This window comes from Truncatella angustata (assembly GCF_020726525.1).
Source record: "Truncatella angustata strain MPI-SDFR-AT-0073 chromosome Unknown BKA67scaffold_3, whole genome shotgun sequence".
NCBI classification, from domain to species: domain Eukaryota; kingdom Fungi; phylum Ascomycota; class Sordariomycetes; order Amphisphaeriales; family Sporocadaceae; genus Truncatella; species Truncatella angustata.
In genome coordinates this window covers 3,153,857-3,174,975 of record NW_025763383.1, presented here as the reverse complement: position 1 = coordinate 3,174,975, position 21,119 = coordinate 3,153,857, and the positions used below count along the sequence as shown (strand labels likewise).

General features: G+C 50.9%; 6 protein-coding genes and 1 non-coding gene across 7 annotated transcripts; 5 read left to right on the top strand and 2 right to left on the bottom strand.

Annotated features, from left to right (window-relative positions):
• Window positions 1–597: 597 nt before the first annotated feature.
• BKA67DRAFT_657787 (uncharacterized protein) lies at window positions 598–4,137 on the top strand (the record flags this gene model as incomplete). Its single annotated transcript, XM_046107170.1, has 3 exons — window positions 598–808; window positions 863–1,082; window positions 1,137–4,137. The coding sequence occupies 3 exons, from the start codon at window positions 598–600 to the stop codon at window positions 4,135–4,137; spliced, it is 3,432 nt and encodes a 1,143-aa protein (XP_045960153.1).
• Window positions 4,138–7,227: 3,090 nt separating this feature from the next.
• Window positions 7,228–8,408, top strand: BKA67DRAFT_592036 (Cut8 six-helix bundle-domain-containing protein; the record flags this gene model as incomplete). Its single annotated transcript, XM_046104794.1, has 2 exons — window positions 7,228–7,310; window positions 7,592–8,408. The coding sequence occupies 2 exons, from the start codon at window positions 7,228–7,230 to the stop codon at window positions 8,406–8,408; spliced, it is 900 nt and encodes a 299-aa protein (XP_045960152.1).
• A 989-nt stretch (window positions 8,409–9,397) lies between these two features.
• On the top strand, window positions 9,398–10,397 carry BKA67DRAFT_645313 (uncharacterized protein). Its single transcript, XM_046105876.1, has 4 exons — window positions 9,398–9,687; window positions 9,908–9,996; window positions 10,101–10,265; window positions 10,315–10,397. The coding sequence occupies exons 1-4, from the start codon at window positions 9,546–9,548 to the stop codon at window positions 10,366–10,368; spliced, it is 450 nt and encodes a 149-aa protein (XP_045960151.1). The 5' UTR covers window positions 9,398–9,545; the 3' UTR covers window positions 10,369–10,397.
• Window positions 10,329–13,421, bottom strand: BKA67DRAFT_592035 (secretory lipase-domain-containing protein; the record flags this gene model as incomplete). The annotated part of the gene is made up of 4 exons (XM_046104793.1): window positions 10,329–10,351; window positions 10,826–11,614; window positions 11,674–12,106; window positions 13,383–13,421. The coding sequence occupies 4 exons, from the start codon at window positions 13,419–13,421 to the stop codon at window positions 10,329–10,331; spliced, it is 1,284 nt and encodes a 427-aa protein (XP_045960150.1).
• Window positions 13,422–15,502: 2,081 nt separating this feature from the next.
• Window positions 15,503–17,450, top strand: BKA67DRAFT_562067 (glycoside hydrolase superfamily). The gene has a single exon (XM_046102573.1). The coding sequence runs from the start codon at window positions 15,680–15,682 to the stop codon at window positions 17,396–17,398; it is 1,719 nt and encodes a 572-aa protein (XP_045960149.1). The 5' UTR covers window positions 15,503–15,679; the 3' UTR covers window positions 17,399–17,450.
• Window positions 17,451–17,707: 257 nt separating this feature from the next.
• BKA67DRAFT_t78 lies at window positions 17,708–17,779 on the bottom strand. Its single transcript has one exon. It is a non-coding gene; the product is annotated as a tRNA-Thr (tRNA).
• Window positions 17,780–19,159: 1,380 nt separating this feature from the next.
• On the top strand, window positions 19,160–21,008 carry BKA67DRAFT_622216 (major facilitator superfamily domain-containing protein; the record flags this gene model as incomplete). The annotated part of the gene is made up of 3 exons (XM_046105494.1): window positions 19,160–20,418; window positions 20,472–20,816; window positions 20,869–21,008. The coding sequence occupies exons 1-3, from the start codon at window positions 19,332–19,334 to the stop codon at window positions 21,006–21,008; spliced, it is 1,572 nt and encodes a 523-aa protein (XP_045960148.1). The 5' UTR covers window positions 19,160–19,331.
• Window positions 21,009–21,119: the final 111 nt, after the last annotated feature.

Below are 21,119 nucleotides of genomic sequence, written 5' to 3'. Positions count from 1 at the left end.
TTTCATCTTTCACAACACATTCAGTTGGGTCAAGCATACAGCTCAGGCCGTGCTTTTCGTCGGAACGCTGACTTGATACCGTCTGATCCCATCCGATCCAACAGCAGCATCAACTGTATCAAGCGTAACGGCGTCCTAAGAGACTGGGCCTTCGAATGTTAGCATCGATATTCCTCGTTGAAACAATTCCTGCTAGCATCAGATCTGCGTATTGATTGCACGACCACAGCTTCATAATCTCCAGCCTTGTCTTGTCCAACCTGTTCAGTCGCGTCAAAGCATCCACCTCAGGTCGTGCTTGTCGCTAGAATTTTGCCTTGATACAATCTGATCCCATCCGATACACAAGCAGCGTTAATAGCATCACGCGAAACTGCGTCTCACGCGACTGGATAGTCAGAGGTTAGTATTCACGTTCCCATGTTCTCATCACCGCCGCCTACCAGGACTTGACCTTTGGCTAACAAGGCACATTGCATAGAGCAAGACTAGAGGTGCTTCCCCAACGCCCACCATCCTATAAACTGGCTAATACATCCATAATTTTACATCGTTACTGTTGATTTTCAGTTGTAATATTTGCATCAGACAGCCAACATGGCGCCACAACCCGATAAGGATGCTGCGGCCATTGAGGCTATGATGATGGACCTTGGCGACCAACGTCTGGAGGAACTTGCGAAGGAGGATGACCGTCATGGACGTCGCGATGCACGCCGCTTGCAATTTCCCGCCCAAAGCATCCATTCAGACCAGAAAAAGCAAGAGGTTAGAGTCCCGTCGAACCCCTTTGCAGGAGGCTGGAACAGTGAGTATCCCCACAGAAGTCCATCTTTTCTTTCCCATATGCTCACACCATCAGTTGCTGTCACTTCCGGCCACTTTCAAGACAGTGACGCCCTCAATGTATCCAACCTTGATACAATTGCTGGTGGTCGTCTTCATGCACTCAACAGAGAGCATCCAGGTACTGGCCGTGACAGGCGTGTTGGAAACCAGAATGTCAACAGAGTCCAGACTATCTCCTGGCAAGAGATAAAAGACAAAAGCAGAAGCCAGGATGTGTCCTGCTATGATCCCATGTGAGTTGCTGTCTCCTCTCAAACACTGACTTGACAGAAACTGATGAATGTTAGAAACCCTGGTAAACAGAAGGCCATACTTCCTCGACGACGAGACTTCCTGACAAGTGACAACCATAGGTCAGGCCCTGCAATCACAATGGGCGCAATTGAGAGTAATGGCCCAACCCAGCAGTGGGGCAGTCACACATCTCCAGCAAAGTCGCCAACACCAGCTGCAGCCTCAACAACAAACTCAACGTCGAACTACCAGCCTGCTAAGCAATGGAATTCATTCCGCCCTGCTGAACGGTCGGTTATCCAAGCTGCACTGGCAAACGCAATTCCGGAGCCAGCATCTGCTACGCCGGATGGACACCGAGAGGCTCGAGGCGCCATCACCAACGGCCCAAGAAAGTCATTTGCACCTACAGCACTGCAAGATGAGATCACAGCGGACACCACTCAAGTCAACAGACTTGATAGTGAACAGCTTATTCCGCCTCCGGGTCTGCCAGTTACTCCCCATCTACAAGCCACTCCGGCAGAAAGTACTACCGCAAAACACGCCGCAGATGCGCGTTCGGCTTCTCGAGGCATAGCAAGTGCGGCAAAGGCTTCGACTCAAGGTTTCGTGCCTCCCCACCTGAGAATGACTTCGCATGTTGCCAGATCTCCTGCAGCATCCGTCGTGAATGACATTCCACCTACTCCCACCATTGTATCTCCAGTAGCCTGCACGACTTCGACAACTTTGTCACATCCCGGCGCTCTGTCAGCGATTGCCAACGGCGATGAAGTTGCCCCTCTTCGTCCCCATGAGAGCCGTATTGAGTCACAGGCTCACATCAGTCCTTTAATTGCAACCCCAAGACAGGAACGTGCATCTGCAACTACTGGACCAGCTCCACAATCTGCACCTGTCAGTTTAGACTCAGCCCAGCCCACATTATTTTTTGAGGCCAAGATACGCGCCGCGCGGACCGTCAAGTCTTCGGGCAATGTAAAGGTCTTCTCTGGGAAGATGTACGTCTACCAGTATCCGGGCAGGAATGCCGCTATATGGGAACTTCGTTGGTCTGATGGTTTTGTGATCAGAGAGGACTTTCGTGCATTTGTTCCCCCAATGAGCAATGGAAGCAGGCTCATGGTACGAAGACAGGACCATCCAGGCCAGATCCTTCGCACCACACAAATCCGAGTTGATACCGCTGCCTTAGGTGCAGAGTTCAGCCAGATCTGTAAAGCACTCAAACCTCGTTTCGAGTCGTCAGATGTACCTTGGTACCCTTTTACAGAGGAACAGGGCAACCCCACTGATTATGATAGCATCGACTTGACAACTTTACTACCGCTAGCTGGTAGTTCCGAGTACAATAAAACTGTCACTGACAAGCCTGTTTCAACTCAATCGACGGATTGCGTTAGCAAACCGTCTACCGCACAGCACTCAGCTATGACTCCTACGACTCTGGTTGTCGACAAGCTCGTACTGACCGAGCTGCCGACGGCACACCCTGCGAACCAGTTGCCAACCTTCATGGCTGAGTCTGCCCCAACAGAGTTACTTCAAGATCAAGACCAGTGTGGCTATCAACTAACCCTAGAAGATGATGCACTCGGTGATATGGTTCGTGACTTGGACCAGCATGATGTTAGAGAAGAGGCAGGGCGTCCCAAAGAAGAGGAGGAAGCCTCACAAGCACGACAAGTTGCAGAGGAAGCCCTTGCGGCTTGTCGACAAGCTGAACTCGAACTTGAGCAGGAAGCACGAGCCAGAGCTAGTACGCGAACTCGCGACGCTGACATCATAGTTAAGAGAGAAATCAATTGTGAGACCAACGAGAAGACTGAGATGCAAGCAAGAAGAGCACGACTTGAAGAAAAAGTTGCCACACCTTCTCGTTCAGCTGAGGTGCTGATTGATACAAGCTTTGAGTCTCCAGATTCTCAAGGTCCATCTTATGCCAACGACTTACAAGGCATGGTGTATGAGCTGCCTTCCACTTCTGCAGTCAACACAGACAAGTCCATACCCACAACCTCCAGTTCAATCATCAAACAGGCGTTACCAGAGCTGCGCATGAAGTTAGAGCCGGTGGTGTCCTCTGAGCCGGCTCTTATCTTGACAGACAACCAAGACCGCACTGGGCAGCAGGTCGCACAGGTCGACGCTGGTGAAGAAGGTAGTACGATCAATGCAGCAAAGCTTGCCAACGTATCTCTGGGGACCGATTTGACGGTACAGTCGATGGCCATTCTCTGTCAACTTAATATTGCCCATTACTGCGAGTTGTCTCGAGCCTTCGATGAGCAACTCTATTGGATGAAGCAGATGGGACCTCACACATCCGGCTCCGTGCATGACGCAGCTGGCGTGCAAGTGACGATAATACACCTCGCCAGACATACTGCATTCAAGCGTCTTGACAACGAAGAGAGAATCAAGACAGCGGCAGTGGTATTTCACAACCTCAGACAGCTGAAGACTGGCCATCGTATCAAGTACAGCATGACTCGGATCTTTGAGTTGAAACCGTATGCACGACGCGTGCATGCATCCGTGATACTGGCCAACGAGTGCTTGGCTCTGGCAAAGGATGCTCGCAGTGGACGAGCCCCCGGTACAGCTTTCCTTACCCAGAAATTAGTCTCTTCCGCCCGACAATCTTTCTCTCTTTCTCCGCCATCATTCGCCAATCTGCAGACTTCATTTATACCTCGCCTCCCAACACAATCAAGGCAGGCAAGCCCGACACCACCGACAGGCAGTGGAGTTTCTTCACGCCAGACAGCGAATCAAGAGACACAAACAGACATTAGACCATGGATAACAGTTGAGCGACCGGAAGAAGTTGCAGCAAGAACATTACTATCCGCGGCTATTCAAGCTCGAGAGGACAACCATGCTTTTCAGTCACACCAGTCAGTTACACGTTCCCAAGCTACTGCTGTGACAGCAGCTCAGCCTTCGACTCCTTCAACTAACACCACGATGAAAGAAAGCCGTCCAGTGCCTCCTCATCTCCGAAGAGTCGGTTACCAAACGGGACTTGGAGCATCCCGATGGGCCTAGGATGGCAAGCCTTCATCTTGGTCATCACCACCGCAACCATTTTCTGGTTCGTCGGAGCACGTGGCGAGAAGTCCATAATGATGGCATGTTGAGGCAGACAGAAACCTTGGGACATACAAGAAACTAGAGCATGGATTCGTAAGCCAGCAATTTACGGAGGAGTATTAAAAGTGTTCTGGTTTTCGACACTCTTGCAACGAACACGGTCTGCATGGATACCCGTCATCAGCAAGTCCATCAGATCGGTGTCACCACGCGTTCTCTTTCGTGTGAGCAGGCTGGAGCATGTCAGATCTTGATATCATTGGCCGAGGAAAATTAGAAGAAAATTTCCGTTTTTGATAACAGAGTTTGGAAGGTCGGATGTGGACGGCGAATGAGGATATTCTAGGAAGACGGTTCTTGTTCTTGTTCTTGGTAACGCTAATGCCCATGATGGAAGGACAATGGCAGTCTGGTTGGTTCAATTAGATATAACAAGTAAGCGCCTGACTTGACGACGAGGGATCATGTTCTCCTTTCTTTCGAAGTGGGTGATTGCTGTGCTGGCGCTGACATTTGACGACGATGAAAAAGACTGCCCGACGAGTGGGTTGGGGTAGATGCTAAAGTTCGGCTTATTTCTCACGACATTAGCGCGCAAGAGGCGCGGACGGTACCGTTGTGGATATCCCACATGGTCTGTCGTCAGCGGGATCCACCGAAGAACCTCTGCTGCCACCGATGGTTTGGGACGCTGCCCGCTCCCTCACAATCATAGTGAATTTGAATACTGTACTGTACCTAGCTCGTCAGCCGCCTTATCAGAGGCGGGATGGGGATGCGTCACGTGCACGCAGCCCGAAAGTCCTCACATGGCAAAGTCAGATGCAGCTATCAGGGGATCTGGCGCTTCGGCCGCAGCGTCCGACTTTCCAATGTCCAGAACACTTACGTAGCCAAGGCCTTCCCCGAAGGCGGCAGACAGGAGGTACGTGTTTGGTCGGGCACGGGATAGAAAATAAAATAAAAATACGTACCATTTTATGGCAGCTGCATGTCGCCCGTCAAAAGTCGATGTGAATCACGGATGAGAATTGCGGCACATTGATGGCATTTGGAGGAAGGCGATTCTTCAAAGGCCGCGGGACACGTTTCGCAATCATGGTGCTGCACCCCCGTTCTCGAGCGCAGTCTCAAACATTGGCTACATTCACCGGCGCTGCAAGTGCTGAAGGCTATGCTATGAACACACTATGACAAGTCGAAGACATGCATGCCATGGATAAAGCAAATGCAAGTTACCTGCAAATCTTGGGCAGGGAGGTTGTTGTTTGGGCTGGGGCGGGGGTGGTGGAGGGGAGAGTTAATTTGATTAATGTTAGACCACCCGGAGCTATAATAGACAAGACCCAAGTTCAATCCAAGGTAGAAAGGCGGTCAGCGAACCTCAACCACAACAAAGACCCCACCATTTCAATTCGCACCCGGCCGGCCCTCTGTTTCCTCTCCCTCCCCTCCTGGGGACATGCTTGCTTGCAAAGGCCCGGCTCCTGAAGAATGCTCTTTGCCGGGCCCCCGAGGTGAGCTTGCAATCCGGCCCTCTGACTGGGTGAGCTCGAAGCAGAGTACATGGTGTGGATGCCCCCTCCCTCCCCAAAAAGCGCCGCCTCCTGGGACGCCTGCATGTGTTGGCATTTCCTTTTTTTTTTTTCTCTTACATAGCCAAGTCAAGGTAGTCGGGAAATCATGAATGCTGGCAGGATGGGAATGTGGAGTGCATGGACGACTAGTCACACCACATCTGTGCTTCCTTGAGATCCAGAAATCATGATCCTTGGATTTTTACAGTACCGGATCTTGGAACGGTTTGTTTGGCCACTGCTTGCGTATGGACTTTCCGAGTAGAGCAAGTCCAAACGATTCCTGCTGACTGGTACATCATCATGATGTGCCGTCCTATTCCATGCCATTGCATTGCAGTCCGGCTTGACGTGGGTACTCTCGGCCGGGAGGATACAATATTTGCTACATGTGTATGTAATGAGTCTATATGATGCTGCGGCTGGTAATTGCCTCGAATTCTGCGCATCAGAGCTGTTCTTGATTGATTGGATGCATGGATATAAGTGGGATGGATGACTTTGGGAGGTTGACCACGACTGGGACCACGCGATTCGTCCACAAGTGTTGGTTTGGTACCATGTAGACTCTTTCTTGGGAAGAATACCAAGCACTGCAGTCCGTAGAGGAAAAGGATCTGGTGAGGAGACCAATAATGGACGATAAACGGCTGACGTTTCTGGGCACTAAAAATGAGCAGGCTACTGCAATGCACACGGGACAAAAATCATGACCAGCGACAAGGTCCAACAAAGAACGAGGCCCGACGCTGCAGTTTAACCCAAGGTTAGTCTAGGTTAGTCTAGGACGACTGTGAGGTTAGAGCATTTTCTCGCCAGATTGAAACCAGATTGAAATCTCCACAACGCACTAAAGCAACTGTAATGAGCTCAGCTACAGCGCTGTACCATGGGGGATGTAACAGTACCTAGTTGGGCTAACTTGACCCAACTCCCGGGGGCATTTTCATTTTCATTTTCACTTGCCTTTGCGTCTGAATGAATTTGAATGAACTCGAATCCTTCCTGCACAAGAGCTAGGTTAGTCTCTCCGATTAGAGTGCACTCTCAATCCTTGGGCATCTACAAACCTCACCCACTCAACTCAACTCAACTCACTCACTCACTCACTCACTCACTTGACTACCTCTTCAAACCCCTCACGCCCGCACTCCCATCCGCACCTTTTTCTGTTTCGTCTTTTCTCCCTTGCGTCTGCGTCAGTCAATCTGGTTTTCGAAAGACCACCTCCCTTCCGACGGGTGAACTAGACCAAGGTCAAGCAGACGGACGAACTTGGACATTCATTGCACCAGCTGTGCCGACTCCCTCAGGCCGCCACCGCCCACCACAAAACAAAAACCTGCCCGACCCGGCGGCATCTCAATCAACATCAGCATCACCAGCGGCATCATTCTGCTCTGCACTCCACACCACGTCTTCACAGCGACGGTCGGCATCGGGCACGAGATACGAGATACGAGCTACGATGAACGTCTTGCTGTCGCCGCAACCTCCATTCTTCCCTCGCCAGCACAACCCCTCCCGACCATCTCCATCTCGATCTAGTATGTTTTTTGTTTCTCCTCTTCTCTGTCTTCTCCCTTCTTGACTGTCCTGTCCATAGCCTGCACCCACCCCGTCTGATGCCTGCGGACCCGACGAGGCCCAATTTCCCAGCCATGCCGCGCCGCCCTTTGCATCCTGCAGCAACACGCACAAGACCTGATCATGTTGAAGCAAAAATACTAATATTCCCTTCTTCCAGTGTCCCCATTTCCCAACAACAACAACAACAACAACAACAACAACAACAACAACACCAATAACAACACCAATAACAACACCAACAGCAACAGCATGTCTGGCAACCGGAAACGAAAGGCCGACGACGACGTTGACATGTCTGGCTCCCCGTCTTCCTCTCCCGCCTTCCAGAATCGACAGCTGTCCCGGCCACAGAAGAAGATCCGTGCCAACGATATCGCCGGCCGCCCGCTTCCCCTACCTAGACTGCTCGAGACACTCGATGCAGCATCGTTGCGGAGCGTCCTCCAACAAATATGCGAGCGACAACCAGAGATCGGACAGGAAGTGGCGAGGAGTGCACCGAGGCCATCGATAGCATCGGCATTCCAGGTTCTGGCAGAGTATCAACAAAAGCTACAGATTGCATTCCCATACGGGGAGACGAGCTCAGACTACGCATACCATCGTGTCAAGGCACCGCTGGTCAACCTCCTCGACGCCCTCGCAGATTTCACGCCTCAATATCTTCCGCCCAACGAGCCGCAAGCCAACATCTCGCTCGAGTACCTGGATGGAGTCACCAAGGTCCTCCACGGGCTCCCGGACTGGGAGAGCAAGGGCTATCGCCACCACAAGGAAAACGCCTACGACGAGATCTCGAGGGCATGGGCCCTGGTCATCGACGAGGCAGCCAAGAAGGCCGGCGGTTTTGTTCTGCACTCTGGCGGATGGGACCAGATTCTGGTCAAGCACAACCAGCAGTCTGGCGGCCGACTTGCAAGTGCCATGAGCGCCATGACGAACAATGTGGGCTGGGTTGGCGGTCCTGGTGGCTCGCCACAAGATCAGCAACAACCCTCCGTCCTCGACGAGATTCTCTCCGGCCAATACGGCGCGCCTGTCCGGGTAGGCCCCTGGTAGATCACAACGCCATGTGGCTTCAGGGAGAAGCTATGCAAGATAAGCTGTCACTCGACAGCACGAAACACGACAAGAAGAGATTGACCGGAGAAGGTGATGATGATGGGATCGAGACGGGGAAGCATTCCATGTCCAACCAGAGTACAAAATGAAAGTGGAGGATAACATTGTAGACGGACTGCATTCTACAAAAAGCATCCAGCTCGCTGCTGGCATTCACGCAACATTCACGACGCAATCATGACATTTCAGGTCGTCTCATACTCGTTTAATCTAACCGTCCCTTACTTGCATCGGATGGAAGCATAGACACAGGGGTTCAGGCTTGCTTCTGGTTTTGTTTTTATGGCGTTCGTCTTTTTCTTGCAAGATCGATTTCAAGGGTTTGCGACTGCTTCCGATATCCATATTTTTCCTTTGTCAAAAACACACCAAACCATCGGCCTCAGCATCAGCAGCAAAGCTTGCTTGGCGTCTCGGAAGTACTGGCGGCCTATATGTATATCAGTACAAATTGGGTGCATGGTTGTCAATGGGGACAGAAATGAGGACGGCCTATATCTTCTAATGCTACGCCAATGGGTGTGCTGATATTCCGTGTACCGCTTGATGAACATGGACAGCATGAGAAAAGCGGGATTTCAGATAGGGGATAGTCACCAGCATCAACAAGAGTTGCACCGGCTGATCGCTTCAATGCCATTTGCATATAGTTATACATTTTTTATTTTCTTTCAGAGACCAATTCAAACTTGTACTATATGGCAAATCATGCTAGTTGTCACACTTTTTGGAATGAAGAATTGTGTTGATGGTAATATTACAGTTCCGCGTTTGAGATCTGGGTGCGAGTTCCAAGTTTCGCTGTAACTAATCAATTTACGCCCCTTCCTGCAGTGCTGCTGATTTGATCAAATTTTGCTAGAGGCGTGGACGACCTGGCAGTCGCCCCCCCCCCCCCCCCCCCCCCCCCCCCCCCCATTTCCACCAGCCTCACCATCTAATACCACATCTTGACATGCTCCGTCGCCCTACACTGACGCACAACTGAACCTGGACAGGTCGCTATGGAAACCTCGAGTCTACCCTACGGGCTTGCGACCGTGCGCATCGCTCGGGCGTGGGAAGGCTGCCGTCATGCTCGCCCGGGCCGAGAAGTTGCTGCCTCCAGGCTCTGGAAGATGGTTGGGAGTGGGGTCCGGGTCGACACGTGCTGCATCGATAAGACGTCCAGTGCAGAGTCGTCCGAGGCCATCAACTCCATTTCTCCGGAACAATGGTATGCTACGCGTGTCTGAGTGAGATATTGACACCCGAGACACTCTGGGAGCGGGTTCGCCGGCGGTCCAATATTCGTGTTGGTGGGTTTATCGGTCTTGGACGCTGCAAGAACTGATCGCCCCGAAACGGGTCCAGTTCTTTAGCAATGCATGGCCATATCTGGATAGCAAGAGCGGCCTACTCGATATATGAGGTTCCGCAATAGAGATAGGTTGTAGGGTTCTATCAGGATCCCAACGATACCGGCTCTGCTACCAAGGTCGACTTCTTGCTCAAGAACGCGCTACCAGACCCGCCGGTGGTCACAGTACGATAAAATGCGAGTGCTTTCGTAAGACGCCGTAAAACCCACTGAATAACAACACAAATGCCCGTATAATTCATATATGCTGCTAGACTAGCTTGTGACAGTGGGCTATGCGAACTGATCCATCGTTTGTTGCATCTGCCAATTCTCTCCACGCAAAGATGAGTCCTCTGCCATTCAAAGGACTTGACAGGTCGAATTCAACCTCTGAAGTGATATATCTAGCTTTCTTCGTTGGCGAGATGCAGGATCAGGCTGAATTCTTGTCCGTACGCATTGTGTGGGTTAGGAATCATACTATGGGAAATAATTTTTCAGTGGAATATGTCCACTCATCTGTACGCCAAAGCTGTTGCTGGACAAGACGCTTAAACCAGCATTACTCACTAATAGTGCGTATCCCAACAGACCTTGTACTTCAGTGACTTTCACCGTGGGGTTGAGATTCCCTGCTTTCGCGGATCCGGATGCCCCTCTTTAGCAATCACAAACATGACCGTCGTGCAATTCGTTGGAGCTTGGTTACTTTTCTAAACGGTATCATTTCTTTTCAATAGCAGTGTCCAGCGAGGCTTGTACGCATTCGACGATGACTTTTACATGGATGAATTGTATGAATACACTACATGGTTTCGTTTTCAGCGAGGTCATTGGACACCTTTCTTTGTTTGTCTTCTACAAAGGAATGGATGTCCCCGCAAACTTCGGGGATCAAGATAGTATCGACCTATTTCCTCCGCCCTTATTGTCACAAAGTCGGCACTGCGGTGTCAACCACCTCAGCCCAAGAAGCTCGGCGGCCGAGAACTGCCGCCACTACCCTCCGAACCGCCCGGGGGCTTGTTCGGGTTCGCGATCGACACGTTCCGGACGACGCAGCCCCCCTCGGGCGGCACATAAGTCCCCGACAGCACGCTCTGCAGGAAGGCGAACGCGCCGGCCGACTCGGCGTCCTGCTCGTCCTTGTGCGTGGTGAGCGTGTTCCGGTCGTACGCGATGGTGGCGCCCGCGGCACAGTACCCCTCAACCAGGGCGTCCGTGTCGGCGACGGGGCTGACCTCGTCGCGGATGGCCTTGTAGACGAAGAGCGGCATGCGCGGGACGCCGTGGCGGCCCATCCGGCCGTTGCTGTCCAGGACGGCCGCCACGAGCGGGTTCTCGAAGTTGGCCTCCCCGCCCACGAAGTAGTCGTAGATGTTCTCGAAGGCGAACTGCGGCGCCGACTCCTGCAGCGTCAGGTTCAGCACCGACAGGAACTTGTCCCGGTTGTACTTGCCGGCCGTCTTGAGCCGGCCGAGCAGAAAGGCCTCGGCCTCCGGGAACTGCGACACCAGACCCACGATGCCCGGCGGGATCAGCCCGGCGCTGTACGTGCTCGTCACCGTGTTGAACACGCTGAAGGTGTCCGGCGTCAGGCCGCCCAGGGCAGCGCCGCTGAAGCCGAGCTCGGGCGCGTACGTGACCTGGAGCTCGGCTGCCCATTCGCTCGCGAGCGCGCCGCCGGAGTAGCCCCATAGAGCATACTTGGCTTCCGGGATGCCGGGCAGGCCGAGATCCGACTTGACGGATGCGCGCACTGCGTCTAGCGTGGCTTGTCCAGATATGACTCCCGCGGTGACTATTATTATGGCTTGTAAGTAAACCAGCCATACGAGAACTACGACGGGGTAAACCTACACGAAGCGAGTGGTCCCTCATAGTCTGGCACGGTAACATAATACCCAGCGGCAAGAGCACCCTCGATCTCGGAGACACAGTTCAGGGGCGTCTTACCAGCAGGCGCGAATTGGGAGAGCGTATAGCTGGGGCCAGCATCGAGATCTGCCGAGTCGTATGGTATCTGGTACGAGAGCAAAGATCTCGACTCCGTGCTTGCATTTCCCGGGATCAGGAGCGTGGTGACAGCCCAAGAAGGCTGCGCGTTGCTGTCGGTCGTGCGGTAGAGAATGTTGTAAGCCGCCGCGAGCCCGTCCAAGGTCAAGCCCAGTTGACCCTGAGCCACGCGTACGCGCAGCACCTGGCCGGGACTGGCCGCTTGCCACCCGTCCGTCGGCGCGTACCACGGATCTTGCTTTGGGGGCACCGGGCTTCCGGAAGGGAGGGCTGCAGACTCGGCTGGGCGAGGCAGAGTGTCGACAGCGGCCGTTGGTGCCGCGAGGGCGACCCCAAGGGCGGAGATGACGAGAAAAATGAGCGACAACATGATGGATTAACGAGTGGAATTGCCAAGAGCTGAAACCCGCAAGCTTAGTAAATGCTGAGATGTCTTGGAAGCATTGTGAGTATGCATTCTTAGCTCAGATATCCCCGAGCGTGATATATCGTGACTGATATAAGTGCGCTGTCCTAGGGGCGAACTTTGTATCCCACACTCGCTCTACCTTGTCTCATCGGGTGCTAGCTAGTCTCTGCTTCTCGTCAACCACGTAAATGGATCAAAAACAGTGCCTGATCGCTTAAGTGCCTCGAATGCATCAGTAGCATCGCTGGCAGCCGCAAGGGTTCTTCATGGTCCTTTAGGAATCAGGAACCGCGACGCAAGACTTGTGCCGTTGTCGCAGGGTGGACGCGAATGGTGCGCTGCGCTGCCCGGCGCTGGTCCTGTCCACGGAGGATTTGGACTGTTCGGAAGGTCTCATGTCGAGCCCAATAAACTTACCACGATGTTGTGAAACGAACACCTGCTGATTTAGGCAATGGGAAGGGTGACTATGGTTCCTGATGCAACCTTGTGGTTGGGACCAATAACAAAGTCGGGGTATTTATAATACGACAACCTTGAAAACATGTGAACCCTCAGATGCGGAGGGGAGTGGGGCTCAACACAGCGGCCGATTCGTCAGCCCTTTGACAGATCGATCTCGACTGCCGCTTTCAATTGGGTCAGAATAACACGGGCACCCATCTCTCATTTGTCAGGTGTTTTCGACAGTAATGGCCCAGGTAGACACAATGTTCCGTCGCAACGTGATCCAGATCTCGGAGGAAATGTTCTGCTCATTCCCTGCACACACGTGGTCGTACCTCCATCCTCGTAAGCTTCCAAGACGAAACCCCGACTCGTACGAAAAGCTGCATACGACTACCCAAAAAAACATCCGAGACGAATATCATTCCCCGATGTTGCATGAAATCGAAGCGATGATGTACCAAGAAGCCTTTACTTGTTGGAATTCTGTCAGAAGCTTCCAGGCCGCTAATCAAGTGCCGTCACCTTCTATCCTCAGTCACTGTGACATTGGGCAAATGTCCTTTATACTAGGTTCATTCGGCTGGAGACTTCTTGTCATGCCGCCCGACGATTGAATAATGCAGTCAGCGTGAGCGCTATTCACGTCGGACGCTCGATCCCCATAAGAATAGCCAGTTCGCCAATTCCGTCGTACAAGGGGTGCTCTTGGGACCATGGCGCGTAGTGCGCTCATTTGTTTCCATAAGGTCGCTTGGAGTATGACCCGGCCGATACGCGGTGTCTCCTGGCCCTTTGGGTCAGACCATAATACTATCTTAAGGTCGTAGTGGTGAACGTGGTCTAGCCAGTCAACCTGTTGCTTGTTGCAGCGTTTCCTTTTCGGTCCGAAGGGTCTCTTCATGGCTTCCTCCTCCAGGTCAAAGTTGTCGTCGGATGGCTGGATAGTGTATTGCTTAGATAAAAAAGTAACATCTAGTCGCCCGCAATAATTCTCAAAGCGAACAGCTGTGGTCTTACATCCGTTTATGTTTGGCGAATGGCCCATTCATGCCGCTCCAGCCGCTACCCTCGAGGCAAAGTTTCGAGATCTCCACAACCATGTCCTCCAGAGACATGAGAGGGTCGAATGCCAAAGATTAACAATCCATAATCAGTTGCTTAACACCTTTCAAATGCGCAAATTCAAGCAGTTTGGGGAGTGTCCGCTCAAATTTGCGATGTTGCTTCTGGTACATCTCATACTCGTTACACTTTAACTAGGGTCGGGGCTCGGTGCCTTCTTTGCCTTTTAGACTTCATTTGAGGCTTTCAAGGAGTCCTCATGCAGATAGCCGCCGTGGTAGGTTTGTTGAGACGGCAAGATTCTGGGTGCTGACTTCCTAGTTATAAGAGGCACGTTGACCTTAGCTCCTATTGCTAGCACACCGCCAATACTCCGAGATTGACCGGAGGACAGAGGATTGAGCAAGCCATAATCAAGCGTACCTGAACCTCGTGACAGTTCTTCCTGCTTGAGTTACATGAAATGCTTTTCGGGTACCAGAATCGGTCATTTCTGCGCTCCGCTTGAAGCCTGTAGAAGCCATGCCAAAGTGCTCGACTTATCTGCATGAGCCGACCAAAAACGATTGCAAATAACCGTGATACCGGAGCTTGATTTTAATCTGCAGTTCTGTGAGTCAAGGCGTGTGTGATGCGCTCACTGAGCAGTGAGCACCATATCTCGGACGATAAGCGAGCCATGATATGGCGCTCTACTTCAGCGTGTCGTTTAGCATGTCCGCAATTGGAAAGCAACGAGAACAGCGGAAGAGGTAGCAGAAAGCTGACGTGACAGTAGTGGCCTTGCAATCTTCAGAGTGTCAAGTGATGTCCATACTGTTGTGATAGCTCCCTAATCGTGTATGCAACCCCATACAATGGGTTTGCTCCGCCGGTTGATCGACGGCGGCCAATGGCCTCCAGTTGAGGAGTGTCAAATCCCGCTGACCAACAATCATCCAAGCTGAGAGTCCCGGAAGTGAGATTGCTCCAAGATGAGACCATCTGCCCCCGTTCGATGTCGGCGGAACGTTTTGATCGCATGTACATTGGCGAGATCGCTCACAGGCCAAACACAAAATGTGCACGGTAGCCCCTTACAACAGGCAACCAGGCAACCAATTGCAACAGCATGACTTGCCTTACGGATAATGCAGACAGGCTCATCATTGCGATGGATTCAGTAGCTTGGGAATCGAATACGAGCTTCAGTGCGGTTCACAGCATCTATCGATTCAACATGTGTAAACTTCAGGCAACAGAATGGTCGGGGTTCTGGGACAGAAGGGGCCCGAAATTCGGGGTAATACACATGCAAAGATACCTTTAACCGGCAAGCGCTCCAGCTGCGTACCTGACCTTTACGTAGCGGTTCCACATACGTATCCGGAGAACATTGGCGCGCCAAACCCCCAGTGTTTTCTTTTATTTCGTTGGGCGAGCGCCGTTTCCTTGACTCCTGTTGTCCTGCAGAGTACTCGGTACATCGAATTGGTCACCGATCGAGACTAGACGTGTTGTGACCGATGAACTCGGACTGCGTGTGAGCTCTTATGCCCGCACTCCGCTGGCAGCCGATTAGCTCAAGTGGCTCCTAGGCCTTAAACGAGAGCAGACGATGAGTTGAAAACAATTTTCCTTCAATAATGAGCGATTGACGATCCCAAACTGCATCGTAAGTTGGCTCTGGGAAACGCTAGAGCTCTCGGCTCCTGCTGCCCCGTTACCCCAACCTCTCCCCGCAATTAAACTAACCTAGCGCTGAGAAACGGTCGCTTGGCCCATTGGACATGGCCAGGATTTCTGTCCAGGAACCAAATGACATAACCGGCCATAAACAAACCTCAGCATTCCCTAGAAGATATTTAAAGATGGAGGTATGCGCAGTTGCACACCTAATGGATTTCAGATTCACAAGATTTGGTGGAAGAATTACACTCATCAACAACCATGGCCTTCGCTTCGGCAGTTGTTCTCGGCCTTGTGGCCTTGAATGGTGCCACAGCTGAAGATGTTCGCATCAATGTACCTTCTGACTTATCGACACGAGCACTTGGTCGAGATGTTTACGGCTACTCATTGGAGCCTATCTGGGTAGACAGCTATATCAGCAACCCCCTTGCTGCAACACTATTAGAGCACATAAAAGGTGTCACCGGCAAAGCGCCACCCATCCGCGTTGGCGGCAATACCGCCGATCAGACTTACATACACGACTCATTGTCGACCGGGAACAATTCGGTAGCCTTACCAGGGCTTCCAAGCGCCAACCAATTCAATATTACCGCAGAGTGGTATCCTACCTGGGGCGACTATTTCCCAGAAGGTACCGACTTGATCTATACTCTGAACCTGAACAATAATGCGTCGGCTTGGGCTGATGCAGTCGCGCAAGCGGAGGCTGTGCATACGGCATTGGGTGATAAGCTTGTATTGTTTGAGTTGGGCAACGAGATTGATCACTTTATCCACAAGGGATGGAGAGATTCAAGCTGGGGAGTGAATACGTATATCGAGCAGTTCCGAAACCTGACAGGTCAGATCACAGACTCGGAATGGTACAAGTCGGATTCGAGCCCGCCAAAGTTCCAAGCAGGTGTTTTTGCAGATCCACCATGGGTCCCAGACCAGCAGGACGAAATCGACGACTTTAGTATTGAGAATCTTACCAAGGTCGAGGACCAGTCTGATCGTGACATCATTGGCAGTTATGCCACGCACTTATATCCCCAGTCGACTTGTGACACTGCACGATGGCACCGTATGCGCCTCGACTTACTCTCCAACCACAGTGTGCTCTGGCAGAACATATCCCAATACATACCTCAGGTCGCAGCTGCCGACGCTGCTGGCTCGCCTCTTGTCATGGGCGAGACCAACTCTGTGAGCTGCTCAGGCAAGAGCGGAATTAGCGACACTTTCGGTGCCGCGCTTTGGGGCGTCGACTACGTATTGACAGCTGCCTCAATTGGATTCCAGAAGATTTACTTTCATCTCGGAGCTGAGAGCGAGTATAGCAGCTTCACACCAATTGAGTACACTCTGAAGAATGAAACCTTACCGCCTGGCATCAGAGCTAATTGGTACGGCCACTATTTCATCTCAAAGGTTGTTGCATCCTCGAGCAATGAATCGTTCAGTGTTTCTGGAATACCTGATGCCAACTCAAGCTCGCTCAGTGGATTTGCAGTCTATAGTGGTAGCAATCAAGACCAGGCACTCAAGAAGCTTGTGTTCCTCGACCTGGGAGTCTGGAACGGCACGGAGGGCCTCAGCAACCCTTCCACTCTGAATGCCACGGACGGCACAGTCTTCAGCGAAGGCGAGCGCCCAAACAGCACACTGACCATCACCACGCCGTGGACTTCTCTTAGCAATGTTCGCGTGACCCGACTGACTGGCCCAGGAACTAATGCCAAGAGCGAAGTCACTGTTTCGGGCGTAACTTTTGACACTGACACCGGTGCAAAAGTTGGAACAGAAGTCGAGGAGACCGTCACTGTTGGTGATGGAGGTGTAATTTCTGTCACTTTACCGGCAGCACATGGTATCTTGTTAGAGCTGTCTGCCCAGCCCACAGCTGTCCCCACATCTAGCGGTATTGCTCTCTCCTGCTGGAGTGCCCTGCCCTGGGTAGTCACAGCCATGGCCAGTCTGCTGGCTTGGTAATTTTCAACAGAATAAAAATCAGATATTTCTCAATGAAAGCGATTGAACACCAGAGCCCAACAGTGCCCCCATGAAAAACACGACATGGTTTGCAGCTCGTAGATCTATTTAGATAATATGAGTTGAGTATACATAGCGAGTTGCAGTGCCTGGGGCACAGCCACGTTCAAAACCTTGTGTTGGCATATAGACAGGGACCAGACCCTGGAACGTTTGTTTGCACGTCATAATAAAGTATTTCAAGTTGAGCTAGGCAAAAGATAATCAAACCACAAACAAGCACCTTTAACGAAAACGCAAAAGAATAATTGCCCTGTACTGGAGTCGAACCAGTTACCTCCTCATTACTAGTGAGGCGCTCTACCGCTGAGCTAACAGGGCTCTTGGTTTGGATGTTGTGAAACTGGTCTAATCACGAATAGACCAGTAAAAGAGCTTGCCCCGATTTTACAGGTGCAATATGTCTTGGCAAGCCGGGGCTTGCCGACGATAGGATCCAAAAGCTGCGACAGTTAAGCACGGACATCGGCCCATATTAGCGAGGAAGAAATCGAAAGAAGATTCACATTCAAACCAAGGAATTTGTGGTTTATCAATTGCCTCAACAGTACAACGTCTGTTGGAGATGCGGTGATGTGTTGAATCTATCTGAATTATTGAACATCTTGAGGGGGGGTTTGCATCCTGAGGCCAGGTGCCGACATGCTAGAGACTGATACACGACAACTATAGATGTTTAATTAAACTGTTGTGTCGTATTTTAGATGCACCTAATATGCTTTCTAGTCTTCAAAGACCTTGCGGATAATTAATTTTCAGCGTGACTTCACTCACTAGGCAAGGCGAAATGTCTGTGTTTCATAAGATAGGGTCTTACTTAAAGGTTGAACGTGATCTCGTAATACCTACTTGGTTACTTTTCAGTACATGTGAAGTCTTCTACCCTTATTAGACTTCAGCTTTATCTACTGCCGCGTTTTGATATACTATAGAACTGTTTCCTTTATGAGTCTGATATTTTAATGCTCGCTAGGTATGTAAAATTTCAATCGCAGTGGAGCTTTATCCCAACCAAGAAATATAATGGGATGTTTGTAACCATATATGTCACGGCCATGAGCGACAGTTTTGAAGTGGATGTAGTAGTAACAATAATAGGAACAGCCTTATTACCATGCCTTTGTGTTGGCCTGATAAAGCAATCTATTTGCTAATTTCATAATTTTCTATTCAAATTTTAGTTGCCAGGTTTATCCTATGTGGCTACGGTGGCCGGGACCTCTAGAAGGGGCGTTTCCAAGCACGATAATGGCAAGTTATCAAGCTCTGAGAAAGTTTGTTTCTGGTGGGAAAACCATCGTCCAAGATTCTGATAACTAGGATATGGAATTCATGTCCATGGCAAACAGGAAAACCTCTTTTTAGGTCGTACCCCCATGTTATAGTGCGGTATGTGATCATCTAGTCAAATAAATGTCGAACTTTTGCAATTATTATAATAATTCTCTTGCTCCGTACCTTAGGCCTGGTACCGGAATTCAGCTCAAAACTAATATCGGCTCCCAGCATGTAGAAAATGTAGGAAGTCTTACAATAGCCACAATCATGTCAGACTACTTATCTTATCATAGCATGGATTATTGGTCGGCGACTATGGGGTCGCACTAAGCCTAGGCAAACTTTTAGTGGTGTTTAGTCCAACTACAGAGAGCTATATCCTTATCTCCAGCTGCCTTAGTGGGGCTCCGAGGTATGGGTGCCGGATGAGATCCGGCCGGACAGGTAGATGGCCTCTGAGGGAATCACAATCCTTATACCAGTCGGATGGCGTCTAGTTGTAAGCTGCACAATTGAAGCTTTTGTCACCGGCATCTATTTGGCTCTCCATACCTTCACACGATCAGGCCAATCTTATCATAACTAGACCTACAAGATGGAATCCACCGAAGCTCGCAGGCAGCCAGCCAAGGAGGTGGCCGAGGAAGATCACAAGAACCGTGGCGATGAGCTTGTTGTCGAAAAACAAAATGCCCATGACGATTTGGCCATCGATACCGTCGAAGCGGTCTATGAGTACTCCGACGCATATATGAGGAGGTTACTCTGGAAGATTGATCTCTGGCTACTACCAGTCATGTGGCTGTGTTACGGAACACAACAAGCGGATAAGACGTCTCTAAGCGTTCAGGCAATCTTCGGAATTCGTGAGGATACAGGGCTAGTGGGGGAACAGTACAACTGGCTAAGCACTATCTTCTATCTCTCCTACATGGCCTGCGAGTTTCCAGGCAATTGGTTGATGCAAAAATGCAACACATCAAAATTCCTAGCGGCTGTCATGTTCCTATGGGGCATCGTGGTTCTTTGCATCGCTTTCGCCAGGAACTGGACCCATCTGATGATACTGCGCTTCTTGCAAGGAGCTTTGGAGTGTACTATCTCGCCTACATTCATGCTTTTGACGGGAAGTTGGTACACTTCACAAGAACATACACTGCGTTCGATTATATGGGGTACCTCTAATGCCGGTATGAATATAATTAGCGGTCTTATCAACTATGGTATTGGGGCCCATGCTCAAAGCCATCCCGGTGGCTTGGCCCCATGGAAGGGCATCTCTTTCTTCCTTGGTGCCCTCACCATCTTCGATGCCATCCTCGTATACTTCGTCTTAGGAACACCACGTGAAGTCCGATGGCTCACAGAGGATGAGAAGCGCGCTGCAGTGGCTCGGGTTGTAGCCAATCAGACTGGATCAGATCGCAGTAAGCATGATAAGTTCAAGTGGGAGCAGGTCTGGAGCACATTCCGTGATCCGCAAACATACTTCTTCTTTTTTGTCACCATTGTAAACGCTCTCCCGAATGGTGCAAACACGACTTTCTCAAAACTGATCTGGAAGTCGTTCGGCTTCTCTGATTTGGATACTCTTCTGAAAGGATCAACACCATACTATGCTGTCAGCATCTGCTGGTTCCTCTTAGTTGGGTACGTCACATTGAAAAAGCCAAATTTGAGATGTATGGATACTCCTCCCCGTTGCCTCTGCGGAATCCGATGCTAACCTGAACAGTCATTATGATGATGTTTTCCCTGCTGCCGGCTTTCTCAGGAATGCTCGCTCTTGCTTTGCTCCCCACCAATGGAATGCTCTGGACAAGATGGGGCATGTACATCCTGCAAGTCCCAGGAACTTTGCCTGGCCTGATGATCTGGACTTTCCTCCCCTCCAATGTGGCTGGTAGAACCAAGAAGACTGTCATGGCAACCATCCTTTTCATTGCTTACTGTGTTGGCAACGCAGTGGGTGCGCAGATGTTCATCGCGTCGGACGCTCCCAAGTACATCAAGGGTATCACAGCATGCGGCATTTTGTACGGCGTGGAGTTTGTGTTAATGGGCTGTTGGAGATACTACTGTGAGTCATACCATACCTAAATAGCTATTGCACACTTCTGATAAATATCTAGATATTTGGGAGAACAAAAGACGGGCGAATATAATCTTTGAGCAGGGTGTTTCTGAAGAGGAGAGCGAGCGATTGGGTCGCTTGAATGCTGAAGCTGACATGACTGATCGGGAGAACATTCACTTCAAGTATCGGTATTAGGGGTTGTCCAAAGTGCTTCACGGACCTGCGTCGAATGGCCCAGTATTTAAGCTTGTGTGACTGAAACTCATTGAACTAATCTGCTCGCCTGCGAATTGGACATACCAAACG

Excerpts from the sequence above, each read along its gene's own strand:
- BKA67DRAFT_645313 (XM_046105876.1), top strand. The coding sequence starts at position 9,546 with ATGCTCGCCCGGGCCGAGAAGTTGCTGCCTCCAGGCTCTGGAAGATGG. Across the intron at positions 9,688-9,907 it reads TCCATTTCTCCGGAACAATG|GGTTCTATCAGGATCCCAAC; the intron begins GTATGCTACGCG and ends GATAGGTTGTAG. Across the intron at positions 9,997-10,100 it reads CAGACCCGCCGGTGGTCACA|TGGGCTATGCGAACTGATCC; the intron begins GTACGATAAAAT and ends AGCTTGTGACAG.
- BKA67DRAFT_562067 (XM_046102573.1), top strand. The coding sequence starts at position 15,680 with ATGGCCTTCGCTTCGGCAGTTGTTCTCGGCCTTGTGGCCTTGAATGGT.